At 41.3% G+C, this 25,744-nt stretch overlaps 2 protein-coding genes and 1 pseudogene across 3 annotated transcripts; 1 reads left to right on the forward strand and 2 right to left on the reverse strand.

The window, feature by feature from the left end:
- Positions 1–358: 358 nt before the first annotated feature.
- On the reverse strand, positions 359–13,054 carry cnn3a (calponin 3, acidic a). Of its 2 annotated transcripts, none has more exons than XM_034109242.2 (7): positions 12,807–13,054; positions 4,296–4,417; positions 4,137–4,203; positions 3,889–4,026; positions 3,667–3,783; positions 3,252–3,398; positions 359–1,377 (listed from the first exon to the last, which is right to left on the reverse strand). In XM_034109242.2, exons 1-7 carry the CDS (start codon positions 12,861–12,863, stop codon positions 1,036–1,038), a joined length of 990 nt encoding a protein of 329 aa, XP_033965133.1. In that variant the 5' UTR covers positions 12,864–13,054; the 3' UTR covers positions 359–1,035. The 2 variants fall into 2 exon arrangements, with proteins under 2 accessions (XP_033965133.1, XP_033965134.1); XM_034109243.2 differs by lacking the exon at positions 12,807–13,054 and adding an exon at positions 10,352–10,454.
- A 1,524-nt stretch (positions 13,055–14,578) lies between these two features.
- On the reverse strand, positions 14,579–20,012 carry LOC117466098 (UDP-N-acetylglucosamine transferase subunit ALG14-like). Its single transcript, XM_034109250.2, has 4 exons — positions 19,594–20,012; positions 18,674–18,825; positions 17,770–17,892; positions 14,579–14,887 (listed from the first exon to the last, which is right to left on the reverse strand). The coding sequence occupies exons 1-4, from the start codon at positions 19,781–19,783 to the stop codon at positions 14,657–14,659; spliced, it is 696 nt and encodes a 231-aa protein (XP_033965141.1). The 5' UTR covers positions 19,784–20,012; the 3' UTR covers positions 14,579–14,656.
- A 1,160-nt stretch (positions 20,013–21,172) lies between these two features.
- LOC117465581 (metalloreductase STEAP2 pseudogene) lies at positions 21,173–23,577 on the forward strand (annotated as a pseudogene).
- The last annotated feature ends 2,167 nt before the right edge of the window (positions 23,578–25,744 follow it).

A 25,744-nucleotide genomic window follows, 5' to 3' on the forward strand; every position in this document is an offset into this window, starting at 1 on the left:
AATGAAGACAGGGCATCACAAGACAGAGCCTTTAAGCCTTTCTAATGATAAACAAAACCCCCTATAATATTGAGTTAGCCATCATATGATGCCTGTATTCCACTTAGTTTAAAATGAAGTCATGCGTGACCGTTGTTTGTACAAACACCAGGGCTATAATCGTTTTTTCACCATCCTCCTGTTACTGCTCGTTGCTATTCATTAACTATGAATAGTACACACTCCTATATGTCCCCTCTTAAAGGCAGTGCAGCATGAAATGGCGTTATATGTTCCTATACAACCACTTTGAAGCTAAAGAAATTAATGTAGCCGGTTGTGATTTCTGTAACAATAGTGTGCAGACAGGGTCCCAGAATTTAAGAATGTAAGGCTTTATTCATAACATACCATTTTCTTTACAAACCATATAACAGTGGACTGCTTTACAATGAGAGACATTGCAATAAATACAGTTTGAGAATACAAGAGGAATAATATGAAAATATAGGTCATTTAATGGAACGAGGAAGTACGTCTGTAGAGTAAAAGTCAGCTTGGTTTGGTCGTCTGAACCGTCATTAAAAGAAGGAAACACTATCTAGTGATTACATGAAGTACAAATAAAAGAAGGAATTCCAGTCTGACTGGACAGAGGCTGGATAAGATGAAGATAAATCATGTCGTTCCTCTCACGTGGATCATTAGCCCAGTTTCAGTCCAGGAACACGCACTGAATGCAGCAGCTTCACCTGATGCTACACCGCCAGCCCACAACGTTATCACTACCTCCATCATTTAAACATCTTTTTAAAAAAGTGGGTATTAAAAAAGGGAATGCTCTTAAGCTTAAAACATCATCACTCTTGTCTCATTAATATATGCCACTACAGCTTCTCACAGCCTTAAAAAAAAAAAGGTGAAGAAGGAAAGCAACATTTCATTGTATGCTCCGAGAAGAAGGAAAAAAACATAGTGAGGATAGCAAAAGACTTGCTCTGTTGTGTGGTTTATAAAATACACTAGGTAATACTGATGTGGAGGTGGGGGTCTCCTCTAATAGTCAATGCCCTGGTCGGTGTAGTGGGGGCTGTATTCGTCCTGGTACGCTCCCTGGTACTCCTCCTCTGGGAACTCTGCCTGATAGTCACTGTCGCTGATCTCCGAGCCGTTGGTGCCGGTGCCCTGGCTGCCGTTTGCGTGGACCACGGGCTCTGTGGGGGGGGCGCAGTACTTGGGGTCGTACACCTGTCGGCCCAGACCATATACACTCATACCTCTCTGGGACGCCACCTTGTTGGTGCCCATCTGCAGGGAGATGGTGGAGTTGTCCATCGGCTGCTGCGCCGTCTTCTGGTCGTAGATGTCTCTGCGGGTCCCGGGGGCCGACATGCCCGCCTGAGGGGGGGGGGGGGGGGGGGGGGGGGGGAGCGGAAAGTTAACATGATGGAGGTGGAAATCATACACTGGTACTCAACGCCAGAGATGGCAAAAGTATACACATCCTTTACTCAAGTGGAAGTACAGATACTCGTGTTTAAAGTACTGACTAAAGTACTGACTAAACTTCTTTACTTTTACTTGAGTAAAGAACTTTAGTCAGTACTTTATGGGCTTTGAAATGTACTTCACTAACAAGTACCCATAACTAGCAGCTGTTTTAAAGAGTACCTGACCTCCCTTTATATTAATAGAACAATAATGTCATTGTTAGCTAATGAATGTTTCCATGCTGAACAACGGCAACATGACAACGTTTCCATTGGTCCCTCTTCTTTAGAGAAGACCAGGAAGTGATGGATACACGGATCGTGTTCAAATCAATAGGCACGCAATGACTCTGAAGAATAATGACCACGCACCAACACACATTCAGACTAAAGGAACCAGCTGTTTGGAAAATGAGAGAAGTAGAAAGTACAGGTATTTGTGTTCAACATGTGAGAAGTAGAAAGTACAGGTATTTGAGTTCAACAGGTAAGAAGTAGAAAGTACAGGTATTTGTGTTCAACATGTAAGAAGTAGAAAGTACAGGTATTTGTGTTCAACATGTAAGAAGTAGAAAGTACAGGTATTTGGGTTCAACATGTAAGAAGTAGAAAGTACAGGTATTTGAGTTCAACATGTAAGAAGTAGAAGGTACAGGTATTTGTGTTCAACATGTAAGAAGTAGAAAGTACAGGTATTTGAGTTCAACATGAGAGAAGTAGAAAGTACAGGTATTTGTGTTCAACATGTAAGAAGTAGAAAGTACAGGTATTTGAGTTCAACATGAGAGAAGTAGAAAGTACAGGTATTTGTGTTCAACATGTAAGAAGTAGAAAGTACAGGTATTTGAGTTCAACATGAGAGAAGTAGAAAGTACAGGTATTTGTGTTCAACATGTAAGAAGTAGAAAGTACAGGTATTTGTGTTCAAAATGAGAGAAGTAGAAAGTACAGGTATTTGGGTTCAACATGTAAGAAGTAGAAAGTACAGGTATTTGAGTTCAACATGAGAGAAGTAGAAAGTACAGGTATTTGTGTTCAACATGTAAGAAGTAGAAAGTACAGGTATTTGAGTTCAACATGTAAGAAGTAGAAGGTACAGGTATTTGTGTTCAACATGTAAGAAGTAGAAAGTACAGGTATTTGAGTTCAACATGAGAGAAGTAGAAAGTACAGGTATTTGTGTTCAACATGTAAGAAGTAGAAAGTACAGGTATTTGTGTTCAAAATGAGAGAAGTAGAAAGTACAGGTATTTGTGTTCAACATGTAAGAAGTAGAAAGTACAGGTATTTGTGTTCAACATGTAAGAAGTAGAAAGTACAGGTATTTGTGTTCAACATGTAAGAAGTAAAAGTAAAAAGTCGTCAGAAAAACAAGTAGTGGAGTAAAGTAGGCTACTGATACCAGAAAAATGTACTTAAGTAGAGTAACGAAGTATTTGTACTCCACTACTTCCCATCTCTGCTAAACACTCTGTTCTAATTGGACAAGTTCCAGGAAGTACATCTGTTTAAAGGGATAGTTCGGGTTTTTTGAAGTGAGGGTTGTACAGTAAGTGATATTACCCGCGTCAACTTTGGCTGTTGTGCCAAAAACACATTCAACTTAAGCTGATCTGACTCCGGGGTGGATTTACACATTATTTTTCACTTATGGGAACAGCCTTGGCAGGGTCTGCTCACTTTGTGCCCTTCTAGTATTTAACCGTTTAAGTCTCCTCTCGGGATCTGTTGGAAATAAAAAGATCTAATAAGAGAAGCATAAAAAGAGGAGTGGGTTTCAACCTGGCTGGCTCCTTTGTTGGTTCCCATCTGCAGGCTGATGGTGGTCTGGTCGAAGGGTTTGTCCGTCTGGGTCTTTGGATCATACAGATGTCTCCTGGTGCCGTACGCAGTCATCCCCGCCTGACTCGCACACTTGTTTGTCCCCATCTGAGGACGAAGGAAGATAGGAAATCCAATTATACATCAGCCTTGTTGTTTTGAACCATTCACATGTACCTCAACCTTTTATTCATTTGAATGCTTTAACTTAGATTCCAATGGTTGCTTCACCGCAGTAGAAATAAGACTAGGGAAAAGGCAGCCTCTGTTTATTTCTCTGGAACTACAGCGGTTATATTTAAACTAAACACAAGCTCTCAGTTACATCCAGTTCATGAGTCGTCATAAGAGTCCCCTTATCTCCAGTGATAGTTACCTGCAGTCCGATGACGCACTGACCGGCCTTGATCTTCTCGTCATCAAAATGTCGGGTCTGTTTGTCTGCATATTTCACTCCGATATCAATCTTTGTGTCCGAACCTCTGGTCTTTGACTGGAAGAGAGAACATGCTCATCAAAGCCCTGACATGACATTCGATGCATTTCCTGCAACAATAGAAAATGTGTTCCTCAGCGGACAATGCCCCCCTGTCCTCACCATGCTGGCCAGCGCGAGCAGTGTGGTCTGGACTTGAGTCATGTTCCCACTTTCAAACAGGTCATTGGCCTCAAAGATGTCATTGGGCTTTAGGCCATAGGCCAGGATGGCTTTGATGAAATTCCCAAGGTTTTCCAGCTGCAATGGAAAAAAAGAGGAAATGATGGGGGCTGGGTGTCGAGCAAAACCAGGAGGAAGCAACAACAGCACAAATAAAGCAGAGAAAGCTTCATGAATGAGTGTCTTACCTTGTGCCAGTTCAGCTGTGAGTGGTTGATTTTCCTCACTGACTCAGGTTGCAGGTTATTAATCAGACTTAAGAGAAAGGAAAGCACAACATGAATCAGACGGAAACCCCAGAGGATATCTCTTTGATCTGCCGCGCCATGTTTCTGTGTGATACTTACTTGCAGAGGATGACTCCGTCCTTCAAGCCTTTCGTGAAGTTCTCTCCAATGGGCATTTGTGTTCTCTCCTCAATCCAGAATCGGAGATCCTCTTCCTTTTGTGTGTCATATTTCTGAGCAATCTGAGAGAAAAAGCATCATGTTAAACCTGCTGCAGTGAAAGAGACCGTAGGTCTGATATAAATGTACTTTCACTAGTCAGTCGAGTAGTAAATAACCACGTAAAGATGATAGGGAGTACAAAGACGTCAAACCACTCGATAGGTTATCTAATAAGTTGTAATATGAGATGCTTGGATCCACACAGGTATTGCATACACTGACACACATACCGCAGTAACAATGGGACCCTTCATGAACATGAGGAAAAAGTCCCCTACACTGACTGGTTCACACAAAACACATCAAAATAACAATACTCAGACTTTCCAACGATCATGGAATATAAATGGACTTGATTTGAGCTCATTAGAAGTCTCTTTCAAACTAAGACAAGAAACATGCATACAAAACAAGCAATGACACAATTTACTTGAGTGTAAATGGTATTTAGCTTTCAGTGATGTGTGAAAGAATGAACTACTCTTTTTCTCATCTTGTTTTCTTTTTGACTGTTTCCTCAATTGAAGGGACCGGTTTTTAACCTTTAACTGAAGCTCTTAAGTCATTCTTCACTTTTCCAGTTTACAACCAGCCGGCCTTCGAAGAGAAACAGTCTGAAAGTGGCCATAGTCATGTACAACACAGAGCTCAGAGAGAGATATCAGGGAGAACAGGTACATACTTTGAATTGAGATGTTATTGAAGTACACATTTGACTAAATACTGTTTCAGGTGTACCAAACCCTTAAATCACACCCTCAGTTCTTCAACACTAGACGGACAAAGTGTTGCAATGAGAGAGATTCAATCTGTACCGTAATCCTCCGCCCATCTCTAAACAGAGTTTAAGTATTGGCTGACACAGAGTAAACATCCCAGACTGCTCATCCACAGCCGGGCGCAGAGTCTACTCAGCTTACACTCGGAGAAGAATCCCAGAGATAAAAACCATCTGTGTCTATCTCAGGTTTCAGTGAGCCGCCACTATTTCACCATGAAAACACTGAATGTATTTTTTACTCTTCAAAGTCACCTGCTCAAGTTTAAGGGCTGCAGAATTTGGAAAAAATAACTAAATGGCGAATATTTTTGACTGATATTTCAATTGAGATATGATTGAGGGACTCATCAGTTTATAGTTGGATGTTTTGTAAATAAAAAGTAAATATGTTTAGTTTAGTCCGGAAAATACCATTTGTATACCGAGATGTCTCCACAATGCTTCATTCAAAAAGTCTTTCAACACACATTTAGCCTTTAACAAACGGTGTGCTTCCTGTGATTTGACCATACTGACATTTTGATTCTTCAATAGTATTTGTTTCTTCGTGATGCGATTCCTCCAAAACACGTAATTTCTCATTTACATTTTCAAAATATTCCCCGTGTCCTGAATCAACTAGTTACTGATCTGCAGATTATGTTGCCTTTTCAAACTGATTGATCATTCAATCTATGAAATGTCTGAAAAGACAACAGGTATCCAGCCCATGTTTCCATGTCCATATGTACACCTTTTCTTGTGCTGTCTTGCTATGCAGTTATCATACCACAGAAATATTTACCCCCCTGAAAATGCCAGCTGTCACCTGCAGATCACATAGTTTTCTACATTATTAGAGAGGACATATTGTATTGTGCTCATTCAGGTTCACATTTAGTGTCTACTGTGACATGTCTCCATGCTTTAATGTTCAAAAAGCTCTTTATTTCCCTCATTTTTGCATTGACAATTACTCAAAGGAATAACCTATTGGCAACGTTTTAGTTAGTTATATGACCTATAACATTGAGTGCATTGCGCAGTCAGAAATGTGTCTTGCCGTCATGAAATGAAAACACAAATATGAATTTTTTTCATATCCTCTCTCCTCCTCCCAGCTCTTGTTAAAAGCCAAACAGGATGTTGTGCCCCAGTGAAAGGTTACAGTGAAAGGTTACATCTTCTCCACTACTCATGATATCAGAGGAGAGGAACCCCATTGAGGAGCTGGAATGATTAGAGAGGGGGAGTAATTCTCTCTTCACGACTCCCGGCAGTTATTATCGAGGAAGATTGCCAAAAAACTCTCAGGAAAAAAAGGGGGGGGAAAAGCAGACATTGGAAAAAGGGATCCGATTCTTACGATGGAAACTGAGCTTCTGAGGGGAAAATCTGGAAGGGTGAAATCTGAAATGTGAGCCAGCTGGAATGGAAAATCCGACAAACCCCTGCGCCATTTAATCTCTGTACCCAAAAGCATTTCCTGATGACAGCATCAAACTACTCACATTTAAAAAAAAAAAAAAAAAGGGTTCAGAGCTACTGTTTAACACTCTCACAGGAACGAACAATCACAGTTATGTAGTCTGAACCGGTTTCAGTCAGGCATTCAGATAAGAAAGTCTGATAGTAATGTGAAACATAACAAAACCATCCAACCACAGTGGTTAATCAGCATGAAGCTGCTTAGCATTTTGTCACATACACATGGCCGAGTCCTGAACCAAGGCTGAGCAAACAGAGCGGCAGCTATTCATTAATATATAAGCGGCGCATGAAAAACTCCCAACATACCACAAAGTGTGGCGAGAGCAGCCGTGTCATCAAGTCAGAGTTTCACAAGAGAAGAATAGATCTGGCTGCATTATTTCCTCCATCAATTCATCTGTCAGCGAACAATCAGCCTCTTTTGGTTAATTATATAGTGTGTACGATGCTATGCCCATCGCAATTACCCAAAACACAGAGTATCCTCTTCCTACGTCTGGTCGTCTCCTCCCCTCAGATATTCAGAGTAAACAGTAAATCATGATGGGACCAGGTTGATTCCCAACTAGGTGGATACTCAGATTGCCAAGTCCAGCCCGTATCCGCCCCAAAATGTTATGGCTTCTTCCTTGGCCAATGCTACACCCTTAAACCAAGTTTCATGGAAATCTGGCCAAAAGTCGCTCCGTAATCTTGACCAACAAACCAACAAACCCAATCGCAGTTGAAAAAACAGTTGCTTTCAAAGGATTCCAGTCAAAGTCTAACCCAAAGATTTAGTAAAGATTATCATTTGGACATTTCAGCAAAAGCTTTAACCTACAGCAAACAGAAACCCCACTTTAGTCTACAACTTGTAGTTTCCAATTTGATGGTAGCCACAATGCGGATAGCAGTAATCTGTAAAACAATAATGTGTTTATCAAAGACTGAAGGCCACAGGCAAAGTGCAGTGTCTGGAACATCTTGCTCCACACAATCCTAACGGCAGAAAGAATCGAGAAAACTATTTTACAAAGTGGCTGTTCAGAAGTCAAGTTTAAGAAATGGATCTATGAGGGTTGTAAAACGCCAAATAACTTCACAGAGGTTTATGAAACTACGAGACATGGTTATACTCTGGAAAGTGATCGGCACGGTTATTATTTAACCTTAAAGACCGGCATAGACACACCAGGAATGTGTTCGTGTGCAGCAAGTGGTTGGCCAGTTATAACAATGTTTGTAAAAGTTGAGCGTGGTTCAAACTTTTTGCCGGACAACCGAGCATTTTTCAGCATCACCGGATTAACTCCATTCATATAAGTGAGGACGGTGTACATGATAAATGTGTTCTTTCTGGAGCTGAACAATAGCCTCAGGAAGGGAGTCTTTCCTGCGAGTCTAAATTGGAGGCATCTCTGTGCTTCGGTAATCACAGGCTGCTCTCACAACACACCGTGCAGAACTCTGCTGTCAGCACATTACTCGAGAGCCTTCGCCATGACGACTGTGCTAGTGGGTAACACAGCACAGACAGACATTCACAAAACAGCAATGATTCATTCAATAGTCAATTAGATGATCAGTTTTTAGCCTCTCAAATTTGAAGGTGTCCTGGTTTCAATCAAATTAGGAGTCAACATTTTTATACAATCACATTAAGCAACCACAATTCAAGTCTTGAAAAATATGAAAATATGGATCTCTAGTGCTTGAATACGATATGCAGTATTTTCAAATTCAACTTGTCCTGGTACACAAGGCACTTAACTGGTTACTTCTGTATGTAAAGAAAACATGTGAAATATAATCTGATGACTAAAATAAGACCTTCATAACCCAAATAAACTAACTAAGAAAAATATTTAGGGTTGTCTTTGACGATAACACTCAAAATGCTCTGACTTTTGTCCAACTGCACTTTGGCAAAAGGAACATATGGAGGAGGTTGAATAAACATGATAAAAACAAGGACACAGGACGAAGACTAAATAGAAAATGAGTGATAGCAAAGAACTATTTAACCTCCAGATTGTGAAAGCTCCGCCACAAGAGTATCTATGCATTTCAGAATGACGCAGGTTTGCTTTTTAAAATCAGTCCACCTTGAGATAATCCTCACATTGAGCGATAAATATGATGATAAACCACAGAAAGGTAGGCGTAGATTCGCCTGTCAGGAGGAGGTCTGTTTTGCAGATGAACGGAGCTGTCATCAGTTACACCAGAGCTGTTTGACTTCTCCTCTCCAGCAGCTCTGCACACACTAACACAATCAATGTGTGTGCCGATAGGACCGCCGGACGCCACCCACAGGCAAAACAAACAGACGCTCCAGGACGGGGGTGGGAGAGACGCTCAAGAATTCAGTCATATGCTACGGTTAGCGTTTCAAGACATTTTATATCAGCAAAGGGAAGGCATCAAAAATGGCTATAATGCTTTTCTCGGTGAGCTATCCAATGTTAGATTTACCAGTTCTTTTTGTTATGGTAATCGCACAATTGAAAAAGGTAGCTTCATTCCATCATGCCACAGCTTAATGGAGTGTCTTGCTGAAGATATAAAGTCAAATAAATACAAAATAACGATGGAAATAAAGTTATGTAGCATAGTTCCCATCTCTACCGTCTTCTCCTGTATTGACAGAAATGTTTGAAGCTTTTAGCATTTTTACATTGTCGATACACACCGGCCGATCCTGATGTGTTCCTCAGAGTTCATGACCGCAGTGAAAAGCTGTGATCGGAGCAGACGCGCTGAAAAGCTCATGGCAGAGAGTTGTTGCCAGACCAGTCAGACCTTGCGCAAACACCTCAAAACAAGTCAAGTGAGAGCTCTTGAAATAAAAAAGACAAGATAACCCGGAAAGCTCGAGAGTCTCTGGTTTCACTTTTCTTTGTACACAAAGCACATAACTGCCTCTCTTTGTGAGCCGAATTTAAAACAGGAAAAGGGAATAAAATATACAGAATAATGTCATAATTTTAAAATGTTCCACGAGGCCAGTTTCTTTTTCCAGTCACACAAAGGAAATCTATCTGCTTTCCATTTCCCCTGAAACATGTGCTTCCAAAGCCTTTTATTGACTGATAAAATAATTCACTTTTATTGCACAATGGACTGATTTCCTGTTTCCTGTAGTTTTATAATAATCCTTCCACCGCTTGTAAAAAGTGTCGATACTGCTTACAGTTCAAATCAAACAACTCCATCTCCGATAAGCACATCTCCGATAAGCACATGTTTAATATATTAACCGAGGCTGTATGTGATCGCCTTTTCCCACGTTTACAATATTTGCGAGTAGTGTTAGGTCACGACCGCAGAATGAGGTAACCGTGTTGTTTAAAGCGTCGGCTCTCTGATCAAAGTGTTTGTCATGTTGGCGTTACAAATTGAGCGTCTGTACGACACTCCCAGGAAAAATTACAAGAGGGCGATCTCTGGGAAGTGAGATCCAAAAATACGCCAATGGCTTTTTATATTATTACCGGTTAACAAAAACAATATGGTAATCATTCACAACCTATGACTTTCGAAGTTGAGGTAATAATTAGATAAATACAATATGTTCATCTAAATAACCCGTTCTAATCAGGATACCCTGTCGTGTACACATCCGATGTGATACTGTAGTTCCTACAGCAAAAAAAGCGCCACAACTGACTTGTTTTTAATCCAAATGTCTGCTACCCAACTATAAAACCCTGATGCTCACCGCAGAGTGGAAGTGAAAGGCGGTGGGCCGATGGATGGGGTCCTCGTCGAGGGGTTTTTGCTGAAGGATTTCAGGAATGTGATGTATGCAGCACGGAGAAGAAGAGCATGGGCTACTGATCACACCACTGCAATGGAACCCAGATGGGCCCCCGCCTGCCACCCTCCTTTTATTTATGTGCACTCCCTGACAGAGGAGGTTCTTCTGCAATTAACTGGGTCTACGTGACTGCAGTTGCCACATTACAGTCGGGTTTAGAATACACATACCTCCAAATGGAAAATGTAGAGGCCCTATTATGCTGTTGGGGGTTTCCCCTTTCCTGGAGTGTGCTATAGGGTTTGTGTGCATGCAAATCGACTGCAAAGGGTACAATCAAAGTTCCCTGTAACACTCGGCTTTGATTGGCTAGAGCTCCAACACATTGTACATGATAGGTTAAGGGGCGGGACATCTCAAGTGGTTGACTAATTCAATTCCATAATCAACACTGTAATGCAAATCCTATCAACACACAAGGTTAAAAGTTCACACCTAAACTCCATTAAGTAGCACCTCTGGAGGTCTGTGTTTACCGAAGTGACATGAAATTGTAGATCTCCAATCCAATCTGGGCATTTCTCCAGGAGCAGCTACTGAATGGACAAGTTGAGAAGTGACTTTGAACCTCAGCTTCAGGCCAACATGGACAAGGTGTTCTTGAAGAGCAATGTCCATGCTGTTGTTTTGTCAAAAGTCAATGTTCTTTTGTCAGTAAAGATACATTTCCGCTCCCAAAAAGTTATGAAATGGATATAAAGTACAAAATAAAGTCAGCCGTCACACTGCCCACTTGATTAACGTGCTGGAAACTCTGGGGAAGTCTAATGCAGCATTTTTTGACTATTTTCGACGTTGACTGTTGCGTACAGCAGGGATGTCCAAATCAAGTTGGCTTAAGTCCCTGTGGTTGGATTGCATTGTGGTTTATCAACAGTTATTTCTATTATTCTCCATTTTACAAGCTACTTACTGAACAATCCATGGTTAGACACTGGTATTATGGAAAATCACCAGTTTTAGCATCATAGGCTAACAATAATCTATCCGAGGACTTTTTGCAGAACTTCAAACTTCACTAAAATCAGATATGCCGTTCCTTATGATGGATGACCAAACTGCTGCCGGTCAACACATTTCACAGCACTGTTAAACCAGTGGCCATCCATGTGTGCTGAAGTAATGGAAAACCATTTGGAAATTACAGGGAGCTTTAAAAATGGTGAGCGGCACATGTGATTTGTGGTTCATGATTGAAAACACTGTATTTTATAAATAAACTTCTCGGTGTCACTATATGCAACACATGCCATTAAAATGCACTAAAGTCAATGTGCAATGATTTTCTGATGATGTCATCCATTGGACATTTCCTACAACCCCCACCAGTCTGCATCCAGACAGACATCATTTATATCTCTTTATTTAAAAACTGACTCGTTTTTGCAGTGTAGCCTCCTGTTGCACACTTTCCTTTATTATCATACTTAATACCATAAAGCTACTAAAATACCATTAATGCTACATGGCAATCTAACTTTAAAATAGTGCAATCATCAGACAACAGATTGGAAATCAATACATGTCGCATATGTATACCAGGACCCAGACACACAGCCCTACTTTCACAAACAATTGGATTTCTATCCATGTACTTTTTCTTGTAATGTTTATTCACATCTTAAACTGCACTGTAACTTTTATCCATGTATTTTTCCTTTTAATGTTTATTTTATTAGCTTTTCTTTTTTAATGCTTCATGTCTTTCATTTTTTGTAAAGCACTTTAAATTGCCTTGTGTTGAAAGTGCTATATAAATAAACTTGCCTTGCCTTATCATATCCCTTTAATAAAATAATGAAAAGTAATGTTAACAATGCAAACACACGGTGGGTAAAGTCAACAAAATAAGCAGTTTAAATTAAACCAATGCATAAACAAGGGTAAAAGGAGAGTTTTCCATCATTGAGGGGGGGATACAGTTGCTTCATGTGTAACACAATGTTTTACACGGTTTACTATAACGAACACACAACTTTAAACCGTTAAAGTCAAGGAGCTGCACTTTCACGCTGGACTTTTGTACTAAAATCTCAACTGTTGGATCACATTTCACATTTCTTTCTCCTGCCTTTGTTAGTTTACCGTTTGAACGCATTCTTGACTTTTTATGTGCTGAAAAGAGCACCGAAATGTCTGGGAAATTCCCAAAGTTTAGGCAGCGTTGACCGTTCGCCAATGCACATTAAACGGGCACTTAGTTGAATGGCTTTGTGCTCGGCGTGTTGCTTTTCTCCCGGAGAAAGAGCCAGCGTTAACGGGCTATGTGTTTATGGCTCAGGTCCAAAAAGTATTTGTTAACTTCTCAAAGTGTCTGAGTAACCCCCCTCCCTGAAACACAAAGGTAAATACTTACTTTGCTTCGCACTTCTGCAGATAATCCGTAGGACGGTCCTTTATTAAAATGTGTCATTTTCTTGTTCGTTTCTTCTTCTTGTAAACCCGAAAGAGTATCCTTAGCTACAGTGTAGCACAGATGCTGCGGTGGAGGACTCCTATAAGCTACAGCTGCTTCTCTCTTGAACACGCAGACAGGAGGAAAGTATTCCGTGAGTTTGTCAGAGGAGAGGACCAGAGACACTGAGCTTTCTGCAGCTCTCACTCACTCTGCAAAAAACTGCCCCAAATAATGGACGCTGCTCAACAGCCAATCAGAGGGGCTGGTTTGTAATAGGCCCCTCCCCCTCATGCTGCTCCTCAAGGATGGCTCATAAACTGTATCACAGTGTTCACACAGATTTTGAACTTGAATATAACTATTATCACTATCTGAAGTAAAAGTACTACTGATGCAGTATTGTCTATTGAAACATATATATAAACTGAAATTACATTAAAACACAATTCATCCATTTGCAGTATTAAATTACCACAAAATTATCTGAAAGTAAAAATTAAAATGCAACATCCAAGTTATATGTTCATATTTGTTTTGGCCTTCTATTACTATATTAAAATGAAACCTTTTATACATTTCATTTTAAAATCCTACCCCGCTGTACCGTGGAACATATTGAAATGTTAATTCCAATTTGATTATAAATGCATTATAAACACTGTGATCTGGTTTTCCATTGACGCAGTCATTTAGCAGTCAGGAAACTAATGCTTAATTCTGTACAAGCTGCCCAATGATTCCTAAATCTACTTTAGAACAGACTAAATGGAAATAATTGAATTGAAATGTTGGCCTATCCATTTGAACTCCCATTAGCTGCAGCTGTGTTTACTCTTCTATGCCTAAGCCTCTGTAGGAGTGAACCCTTTCATCAGGAACACTTATCTAGCTTTTGACATATACTTATTGTAGAGTTTGTCGTTTTTTTTATAGATTTTACAGTTTCATACCAACACCTACTTTATGAACTTGTTGCACAGGTCACACAGCCATCTGTTTCCCAGTTTTCACTCCATTAGTAACTCCAAAAGTTTACTGATTCGCTATGGGCTAAAGTGGTCCAGTATGAGTGGTCAGTGTGAACAAACAGAAAGGAGTTTCTCCTCTCCTACAGCTGGGTGTTTCTTCTCCAGATTCTCTGAGATCTGTCCTATAAATAGCGCCAGATGTCACACTGACTCGGAAAGTTTTGCTCCTTGTCTTCCCTCCTCCTATTCGGTTTAGTTCAAGAAATCATCCCAGAACTCTTCCTGTCCAGTGGCTCCATCCAGGAACAGGAAACACGGCACAAAGAAAGAAAAACAGAGCTGTGACAATGCTTTGAACACCAAAAAGCGACATTTGAAACGATACCCCTTTCATGGACTCATTCAGTTAGTAACATTTTTGAATTTGGGCATTCATTTGTCTCTTATAATCCAACCTTATTGGATCACCTTTAAAATTAGCAACAGGGATGCTGCCTCTTAAATGTTATTTATCAAACATTCCCTGTAGTTCTCTTTGATGCCTCCTCCTCTCTGACCCGTGGTGTTACCCAAGGCTCCACCCTCGGCCTCCTGTTGTTTCACATGCTTCCACAGGCACTTATCACACAAAAGCACAACATTCATCATGTTAAAAACCAACGAAGAACTAAAGTGCTTGATGTCCCAAAGCCCCTGATAACTAATTATCATTGTCATTGAAACGGATTATCAACTCAACAAGGCATTAACACAACTCAAAAGTAAAAAATAGTGCATTTATTCACAAGCATTAGCAAACATTATAATGTGTTTTATTATATTTAAATGTAACAGATGTTTTCACACTATTCTCCCGAGGAAAATGGACTTGGGATATTTGTCTCTCAGAGAGGACCACTGCACGAAGAAATAGTCTGATATGGGTACAGGATTTTCCCCTGTGAGCGACAGCGTCTGCACCCGACAAATGCTCTCCACATAAACTATCAGGACTTTCTTCATTCCCAGAATTCCTAGCAGGAGTGCTGCCACACACAGGGGAACGCAGGTCCCCGGGCCGTTGCACAGCACCTGAAACAACAGACAGGGAGAGAGGAGGAGGGGATGAGCACATGTCCAGGAAGTGACACATAGTTAGAGTTATATAAGCTACATAGAGATTTGGAGTCAGGTGACATGTGCTGGGTAAAGGAACAATTGGATGATGTGTTTTCAAATCAATATATATGTAATCCCTTGTGTCCACGACAGACGGATTTAATTTATTCAACAACAACAAAAAAATCACGTTTTTCTTGTTTTCCATGACAAAGAGAGGTGAAGGGTCCAATGTAGAAAACTGATATCCATGCACTAATGTTTCCAAAGAACAGTGCATGTGGAACATATTTGGGTGTGGTATAATATGCATTCATTTTAATATGTTTATGTATTTTGTAGATATTTACAAATGTTATACCGTTTTAAGATTTTTTTCCAATCTGGCTCACAGTTCAGACATCTGTTTCTTTAAAGTATGATCAATGATAACTATTGTTTGAATTGGGTTGATCTGTATTAAACCTTGGCCATTATACCCATGACTAAATCACAAGCGCTTACAATGGAAGTCAATATATCTGGTTTTTTTTGTGGCTTTATGGTTTATCAGTGACTCACAGCTACAGCAGTGACTACCACCAGCTGTGATGGAGGTCACAGGTAGACACTGATTTATTTGAGTCAGGAAAAAGCCTAAAGCTAGAGGAGCGGACAGGAAATGATGCATGTGTTAGTTGTTAAACCTTCGGAGAGTTGAGTAGTATGCTTTTAGCTTCACATGACGGAGCATGAACATGTACCATCCCTCAACACTTGAAGAAGTGTGGTCTGAAGTTTTAAAAAGGCAAAAAAACGAGAGCATGTGTATGAGTCAGTGAAGGCAGCTCAGTGAAACTCAAAGAGGGGGGAGGGGGCTTGGACGAATAAGTGGCCTCAGGGTTGGAGGAAGCTGAGGGAGTTGAGGGAGTTTGGGTTTACAGGAAACCAGACGTAGCTGCTCTGGAGTCTGGAGAAACCATCACACAGTCACAGAAATCCTTCTCACAGCTCAACGACTGACAAGGAAGAGTCACTTTGCTGAATGAAATGCTTCATGGAGCAGCAGATGTGAGCATTAGGACTACAAACACTTCACTTTTTAACTCTCATTTAGGTGGTCAGTGCTGTGAAGTAAATAAAAGGGAAATATCTACCATAAACATCAGTAGATTTCCCCCGCTTGATGTTAAGCTCCATCTGGCTGCAGTAAAAGAACTCACGCTAGTTAAGATTTCCATCTCCAGAGATTTCCATACACTTTCATAATCTGGTTATTGTCTGCTTTCTTAAAGTAGTTTTCTGACAAATAAATATGAGAAACACAGAGTTAGCCCAGCAGAAGAAACCTGATTTCATGGCCAACATCATGGGATTGCAATGTTATTGGCAAATTGTCAATAGACTGCATTTATATAGCGCTTTTTCCAGTCGTTCCCCTGAAGCTGCTATACATGTAAAGTCGACATTCATCCATTCACAAGTTCATAGAGGCAGAGTCTCCCACACAAAGTGCCTCCACTAGTCTTGTGACATCCCTATCTTATGTATTAATTAATTAATTAGTTCTGCTTCTATGTATTAATGACTGTTTTTAAAGTTGTCTTTAATTTACTCAAGTGTCAGGTATCATATTACATAAAAAAAATGCTTTCGTTTCATTCTATTCGAATAGATTAGATGTACTTTATTTATCTCAAATTGGTATTTATTACACAAGTTTAAAATGTAAAATGTTATGTAATGTAAAATAGAATAAATAGTATTCAAATAAACAGTGTGCAAATCAACAGTAGAAAATATATAGTGTATACCCATGGAGTATCCAAAGAAAACACAATATAATATATACAAAATACGTTAGAATCTGACTTGCAATTAAATCTAAATGCAGTGAGGTAGTGCGAGTACAGATTACAACTCCTGAATTTCTTAATTTAAAGACACTTCTGTGCAGAATCAGTGTGCATGCGAGCGACCTGCAGGTTTACGGCGGGTCAAACCGCGCAGCCTTCACAAGAAATGGATAATTTCTGGGAGGACTGCCCTGGCACCAAGTCCCCGGCTTTGTTTGGAACCAGCCACCAAGAACCAACATGTTCTGTGGAGAGACGCTCACAAGTCTGCTCTCACAGCTCACATGGGCGTCCATAAAGTCATCGTGCATTTCCTTCTCTATTTACTAAAGATCTACAGCCACACACACTTATACCTACATTAGTCCACTTCTTTGTTTTTTTCTAATGGAATGAGAAATGAATCTGATCAACATGTTCTGGTTCCAAAATGAGGATGTTTATAAATCTGAAGCTTTTACAAAACAATCTATTAAAGACAACAATGTGTAATTCCATGAGCATTGACTATGTAATGTAATATCAGTATTATAAAGCTACAGCATTGCACATGAGAGGAATGTGTTTTGTATAAGAGACAGTTCATCTTCCTGTTGAGAAAGATACCTGCATTCTATCATACTATAACAAAAAAGACCTAAGGAATGTAAAGATATTGTGCCTGGTGTGCCACAAACTACATGAGATGGGTTCAAATACTTTTTTTCTATAGTATATTTTGCAACATTCCTAATGAACACTGATTCACTTTTATGTTGGTTAAATGAGCTATTAATAAGACTGATGTCGTGTAATTTCAATGAGCATGACCACGTTGGCAATATTTGTCAAATGATAGCACTGTACATGAATGAGAATGTCTCAGTGTTAGTTTCCTATCTGCATAGTATGACCGTATAGGTACAATCTTAAAGCCAAGGCTCCAGATTAAAGGTCTGAAATAGTAGAAGGAATGCTTCAAGTGTCTGAGTGATGTTTCTGTGTGATAACAGCTCCCGCCTGCTCTCTGTCTGCACTCACCACGTCAGGTCTGAGTCTGAACACCAGAGGAAGGGAGAAGCGCAGGGCGTGCAGGGTGCTGAGAACTGAGGAGCTCCAGGACTGCAGCACCTCCCGGCTGCGTGGGATCCGACAGATGGAGAACTGGGGAACAAGGGCACATGACGTCACCGTTTGCATGTGGAATTTGGGTAAAACTGGCTCATATCACAGAAAACGAGTGTAGGAATATATATTATTCAAATGAATGTACGGCAATACTGAATAGTCTTTCTCATCAGTGTTTTCTCAATGGGTATTCAGATATGCATAAAGCAGGTATTCATTTAGTGTGTTGCATATGTGTAGGTGGCTGTGGCTCACTGGATAGTGTGCTGGGCTTCGAATCAGGGTTCGAGTCCCACTGCAGTCAGCATGTCGTTGTGTCCCTGGGCAAGACACTTCACCTCAAATTGCTCCCGTGGGGATTGTCCACAGTACTGAATGTAGGTAAGTCGCTTTGGATAAAAGTGTCTACAGTAATGTAATGTAATATGTATCCCTGGCTCAAATGATGTCAAAAGTATAAGAAAAGCACAAATAAAGAGCGTACTTCTGCCACCTGCTGGTGAGCACTAACACTCCACAGAGAGTCCCAGAAGTATTTGAATCACTTCATAAGCAAAGACTGAAATAGTCCAGGGCTGGGGATGGCCTTAGTTAAGTAAATACTAATTAGGTCATCCAAAAGATAATTGTCAAAGATGATACATTTGTGCAAATCATTTAGAACTGTTGCTAACACTTTGGTTTTCGTCAAAGGGGACAGGATGTTCTAATTTGCTTGATATGTCTGAGCAGATCATATTGGAGGAGACATTTCAGGAGTGAGTCTTGACATAGTTAGGGACATGGACCGAATGTCCTCCTACTGACAGCTGTGTACCTGTGACTCAGAGTCTGAGTTCTGTTTAGAGCTTTCGAAGGAGCAGATTTTCTCCTCACTCATCCCGTCAGTGTCGGCGATAACATAGTGTCGAGGTGTGTATCCTGCAGAGAGGGACTCCATCAGCCGCAGGATCTCTGTGGTGTGGCCACCTGGAAAACAGACAACACACACTGTCAACACATCATACACACATGACGGAGAGGAGCAGCATAGGACTTAGTTGGAAAATGTTGGCAAGACCATCCTTAGTATATTTAATAAACTTGTATATTATATATCTCCAGATGTAGTATAACAGTGGCAAATACACAGAAAACACCCTAATAATTTAGGTCTGTTTATCATGTTTTGATCCAGCTCCATTTGTTCTAATGAAGATGATTATTAGTATAACAAGTTATATGTAATGTGATGTAGTGTTTCTGTTATCAATATTACAACCAGAGTTATATATATCAGAAAATTAAGCAAAACCACTCTCAAGGTTGTTTTTGGAATGTTCTGATTTGTTGTGGTTGTTTTTTTAAATAGCTTCTTATAAGTTTAGGGATGGAATATTTACCTGTTGATCAAGCTTGTTCGTATTAAAGGTAAATACCGTCTGTACAAGTATTAGTAGGGCAGGAAAATATGTATTTAAAAAAAGTTCCACCCCCACTTTTACTGATAACTTGGAACAGTCCAGTGCAGAAACGCTACGTGTTGTTAGCGCTGATGCTAAGGAAGTAAGCTAACTGTTAACGAACTTTAAAACGTTGTCTACCTGTTCGCCCTTATGCACTAATGCATATCTAAAAGGTTGGCAAGTACAACACATGTCTTTAATTACAACTGAGGTACAAGTTAAGCTTTTGACGGCTACTCTTCTCTGCAGATAGCCTACCTGAGGAACTGTATGTTAATATCATTATCGTTACCTGACCCTGCTACGACCAGAACAGCGACCGGACCTTTCGCTCCAGGCTTATAGCTTGATCCAGTCTTTACAATATAATATAAACGGATAATAAATAATAAACATATAAATCCAGCAGCATACACGGCTCCTTCCAGGAACGCCATGACAGCTACGGCAGCTCCGGAGGACCAAAAATGACCAAAACACATTTTGACTTCAGAATTTCAGGCACCTCCCTCTCAAGCTGAGTAGATTGTAGGATTGAATCACTGCTAAACGGTTATACATATTATATTTGCAAGTGTTGACACTCGATTTGCCATGTTGACACTTAATGTTCCTCATGGGATTACCTAATAACGTAAGTAGGCTAATGTTTATGTTTGTAAAACTACACGTGGTCAGTGTTTATCTGCTGCTGGCCTCTCTAGCCCTGATGCACCAATACTGGTAGAACATCTTCAGGAGCCAATAGGACACATTGCAGGACCTGAGTCTCAGTTTAATAATGAAGCATGCAAAGCCTATTACAAATTGGCCTCTTACAACCAAAATGTTTAAAAGGAAATAAAATATGCGTCACCCTTCTTGTTCTATTTAAGGATGAATGCTGGTGTCTACTTTGGTTGCTGCAAAAGCATCTGTACTGCCATTGACTTCAAGTGTGGAGAGCACACATTGTTCACAATAGCTCATAAAGACTCACCATACATATGTCATTGAGAGCATGTTTTGTGTTTAGTTCAATGCTCAGTAAAAATTATGTTTTTCCTTTTGTACAAATAGGCTATACTGAAATATGCTGAAATGCGGTACTTGGTACACTCCAAGCTCAGTTTATTTACTACAGGTAATATTTATCAGGAAATTCAACAACGTCATTGCAGTTTTTCCATATATCCTGCAAGCTCTACTGGCTATGGACAAAATAAACTCCAGACCATAGACTGTATAGCTCCAGACGCGTTATTTTCCGATAAAGTGGCGTCTCCGGTTTTTCCCACGGGACATGAACGCAGCATGTGTTCAGACAGCGGAGGCTGAGCAGCATCAGGATGGGCGGCTAGCATCTGTCTGAGTCTCGGCTTTCACGGCAGCATACTGAGCAGCTTCATGACAGGTGGGTGACACCATCATCACAACATACAGTGTATGCAGTCTCACTGTGCACGTGCATGGTATATGTGCCTGTTGTCATCAGTGTGTGTGTGTGTGTGCGTGCGTGCGTGCGTGCGTGCGTGTGCGTGTGTGTGTGTGTGTGTGTGTGTGTGTGTGTGTGTGTGTGTGTGTGTGTGTTGTGCGACTGCATGGCAGAACGGCAGCGGTCGTGCTGCAACGCTACAGGTGCACGGGGGCTGTCACACACACACACACACACACACACACACACACACACACACACACACACACACACACACCACACACACACACACACACACACACACACGACCTTGTCCTTCAGATGATCAGTGTGTGTGCAGACAGAAGGTCATCAGGAGACGCAGCTTGTCCCGGCGGACGATGTCCTCTGATTGGTTATCACCGATCTCATTCAGCAGATGATGGGTTGCATTGATGGACACAGCAGCCCGCCTGTTTTTGACTTGAGCAACATGGCAACCTCAAATGTTTTCCTATTAATGACATGTAGTGATCAATAGCATTTTTCAATACATGACTCGGTGGTCTCCAGTGTGATCTTCTTTGCTGTAGTGTGTTGGGGCAGCGGGGTGAAGACAACTGATGCCAACAGACTCAACAAGCTCATCAGGAGAGCAGGCTCTGTCCTGGGAGTGGATCAGGAGTCGTTGGCAGTGGTGTCGGAGGGGAGAATGCTGAGGAAACTCCTCGGCATTCTGGACAACGGGTCTCACCCCCTGCATGCCACGCTGGTTTCCTACCGGAGCACTTTCAGCCACAGACTGTGAGATCACCGATAACCACCACACAGCGCCACAGGAGGTCTTTCCTCCCAGTGGCCATCAAACTCTTTAACTCTTCACGACTTCACCCCTAAGTAAAGGGCACTGAGAACTTCCACACCAACACTATGTGCAATATACATATCAATATAATTAAAATCATTGCAATACACTCGCTGCTATATATATATATAACTATGTGCAATATTATATTATTATTAGTATTAGTATTATTATTAATAATGCTATGATAACGTGCAATTACGTAACTGCCACTACGTTTGAATTTTTGCACTACTAAATACTGCTAATAATGATATGTTTCTATGTTTCATGTTGTCGGTGGATGTTTAATTGCTCTTTTTCTGCTGTGTTTATTGTGTTTGTTGTATTTTGTTACTCTGTTACTCTGGCACAACAATTTCCTTCGGGATGAATAAAGTCTTATCTTATCTTACATTATTAACTATCTGGATTAAGTTTTAAGTGTCAACACAAATCTCATTTTGATTTTCAGTTGACAAAATTGACTACAATCGATGCGATCAAATGCTGTTTGTTTATACATGGTCATTCTACCTGTGATGCATGGGATTTAGCCCCTGTTTACTTTGCTCTCTCCTCCCTTAGACCCACTGAAATCCTCCTAAGCACAACACCACAGAAGAAGACAGGGAGGCAGGATGGACTCCTTGTCCACGATGGGCAGCAGCAGGAGCCCTGTGTTCTTCACAGCTCCGTCCTCTCACCACCACCTCCAACACACACAGGCTTGTTTCCTGCCCAACGGCACCAAGAGTGGAGACACAGAGTCTTCCCGGCCCACGGTGGCCATCCTGGGCTCCGGGGACTTCTCCAAGTGCCTGACCATCCGCCTGCTGCGCTGCGGCTTCCATGTGGTGGTGGGCAGCCGACACCCCAAACTGGCAGCGCAGTCGCTTCCTCACGTGGTGGACGTGACACACCATGAGGACGCTGTGGGGAAGTCCAACATCGTGTTCCTGGCAATCCGTCGTGAGCACTACTCTGTGCTGTGGGACCTCAAACACCTACTGGAAGGTAGATACTTACACATATACACACTTAACACTGTCATAAAAATATATTACAGCATTAAATCATGCATTCTAATTCATCATGCTTTTGAATCTTTCGTAGAAATTATCTGGACTGACAAAAGTGGAAAATAATATAAACACATGTTCTTTTTATTTATTATATCAGTCTTACAAAGAGGAACTTTAAAGATGAATCAAATCGATATTGTTGCTAATGTTGTGTAAACCTGGGAGCTGAGCCAGAAGGCAAAGCTCTCTGTCTACCGGGCCATTTTGGTTCCTACCCTCACCTGTGGTCATGAAGGATGGGTCATGACCGAAAGAACGAGATCGCGGATACAAGCGGCCGAGATGGGTTTTTCTCCGCAGGGTGGCTGGTGTCTCCCTTAGGGATAAGGTGAGAAGTTCGGTCATCAGGGAGGGACTCGGAGTTGAGCCGCTCCTCCTTCGCGTCGAAAGAAGCCAGTTGAGGTGGTTCGGGCACCTAGTTAGGATGCCACCTGGGCGCCTCCCTAGGGAGGTGTTCCAGGCACGTCCAGCTGGGAAGAGACCAAGGGGTAGACCTAGGACCAGGTGGAGGGATTATATCTCTTCGCTGGCCTGGGAGCGCCTTGGGATCCCCCAGTCAGAGCTGGTTGATGTCGCCAGGGAAAAGAAAGTTTGGGGCTCTCTGCTGGAACTGCTACCCCCGCGACCGGACCACGGATAAGCGGGAGAAGATGGATGGATGGATGTTGTGTAAAACAATAATTCTACGAGAAGTCTGGAGGTCCCTTCTAAACTCCAGGAGGGTGTCTTGCATTATTAAGTTGAACTACAGAAATCCTGTGTGTGTCTTGCGGTGCAGGAAAGATCCTGGTGGATGTGAGCAACAACAGGAGGGTGAACCAGTACCCCGAGTCCAACGCTGAGTATCTGGCTTCACTGATGCCAGGCTCCATCATCGTCAAAGGCTTCAACGTATCTCAGCCTGGGGCCATGCAGATGAGCTGCCCCAAAGACGCCAGCACACAGGTAACATAAACACATTCAATTCTTTGAACAAACTAACAAACAACAAACCTAACACAAGGTCCATTTACAAGATTTCACTGGGTTTTCACCATCTTGTCATTATGTAACCAAGATGGCTCGGTTATGATTATTGGGCACAGCCTGAGTTCACTTCAAGGCCAACAGGCATCTTGATTCAGGATCTGTGTCCTGGGTTATCGAAGGAGACCAGAAGCCAGCATACTGCATGCAACAAGACAATGACGGTTCAATCTGCCTTGCTGGCTATTTGAAGCATTCATTTTGATCGAATTTAGGCTCAGATTATAAAAAAGCTCTCACATCCAGAGCAAATTAATTCCTATAGAGGGAACTCACAACAATAGAGCTGCCCGCTTCTGAAATAACCTCCCAGCCAGTCAGCTATCATGGTTAGGATTATAAAATTACAGGGCAGCACTTCAGATGTGCAAGTAAGAAGCTTCTCAATTAAATGCATGAGTTTCAACTATTTAACCTCCAGATTGTGAAAGCTCCGCCACAAGAGTATCTATGCATTTCAGAATGACGCAGGTTTGCTTTTTAAAATCAGTCCACCTTGAGATAATCCTCACATTGAGCGATAAATATGATGATAAACCACAGAAAGGTAGGCGTAGATTCGCCTGTCAGGAGGAGGTCTTTTTGCAGATGAACGGAGCTGTCATCAGTTACACCAGAGCTGTTTGACTTCTCCTCTCCAGCAGCTCTGCACACACTAACCAATCAATGTGTGTGCCGATAGGACCGCCGGACGCCACCCACAGGCAAAACAACAGACGCTCCAGGACGGGGGTGGGAGAGACGCTCAAGAATTCAGTCATATGCTACGGTTAGCGTTTCAAGACATTTTATATCAGCAAAGGGAAGGCATCAAAAATGGCTATAATGCTTTTCTCGGTGAGCTATCCAATGTTAGATTTACCAGTTCTTTTTGTTATGGTAATCGCACAATTGAAAAAGGTAGCTTCATTCCATCATGCCACAGCTTAATGGAGTGTCTTGCTGAAGATATAAAGTCAATAAATACAAAATAACGATGGAAATAAAGTTATGTAGCATAGTTCCCATCTCTACCGTCTTCTCCTGTATTGACAGAAATGTTTGAAGCTTTTAGCATTTTTACATTGTCGATACACACCGGCCGATCCTGATGTGTTCCTCAGAGTTCATGACCGCAGTGAAAAGCTGTGATCGGAGCAGACGCGCTGAAAAGCTCATGGCAGAGAGTTGTTGCCAGACCAGTCAGACCTTGCGCAAACACCTCAAAACAAGTCAAGTGAGAGCTCTTGAAATAAAAAAGACAAGATAACCCGGAAAGCTCGAGAGTCTCTGGTTTCACTTTTCTTTGTACACAAAGCACATAACTGCCTCTCTTTGTGAGCCGAATTTAAAACAGGAAAAGGGAATAAAATATACAGAATAATGTCATAATTTTAAAATGTTCCACGAGGCCAGTTTCTTTTTCCAGTCACACAAAGGAAATCTATCTGCTTTCCATTTCCCCTGAAACATGTGCTTCCAAAGCCTTTTATTGACTGATAAAATAATTCACTTTTATTGCACAATGGACTGATTTCCTGTTTCCTGTAGTTTATAATAATCCTTCCACCGCTTGTAAAAAGTGTCGATACTGCTTACAGTTCAAATCAAACAACTCCATCTCCGATAAGCACATCTCCGATAAGCACATGTTTAAATATTAACCGAGAGCTGTATGTGATCGCCTTTTCCACGTTTACAATATTTGCGAGTAGTGTTAGGTCACGACCGCAGAATGAGGTAACCGTGTTGTTTAAAGCGTCGGCTCTCTGATCAAAGTGTTTGTCATGTTGGCGTTACAAATTGAGCGTCTGTACGACACTCCCAGGAAAAATTACAAGAGGGCGATCTCTGGGAAGTGAGATCCAAAATACGCCAATGGCTTTTTATATTATTACCGGTTAACAAAAACAATATGGTAATCATTCACAACCTATGACTTTCGAAGTTGAGGTAATAATTAGATAAATACAATATGTTCATCTAAATAACCCGTTCTAATCAGGATACCCTGTCGTGTACACATCCGATGTGATACTGTAGTTCCTACAGCAAAAAAAAGCGCCACAACTGACTTGTTTTTAATCCAAATGTCTGCTACCCAACTATAAAACCC

Source organism: Pseudochaenichthys georgianus, chromosome 20 (genome assembly GCF_902827115.2).
Source record: "Pseudochaenichthys georgianus chromosome 20, fPseGeo1.2, whole genome shotgun sequence".
NCBI lineage: Eukaryota > Metazoa > Chordata > Actinopteri > Perciformes > Channichthyidae > Pseudochaenichthys > Pseudochaenichthys georgianus.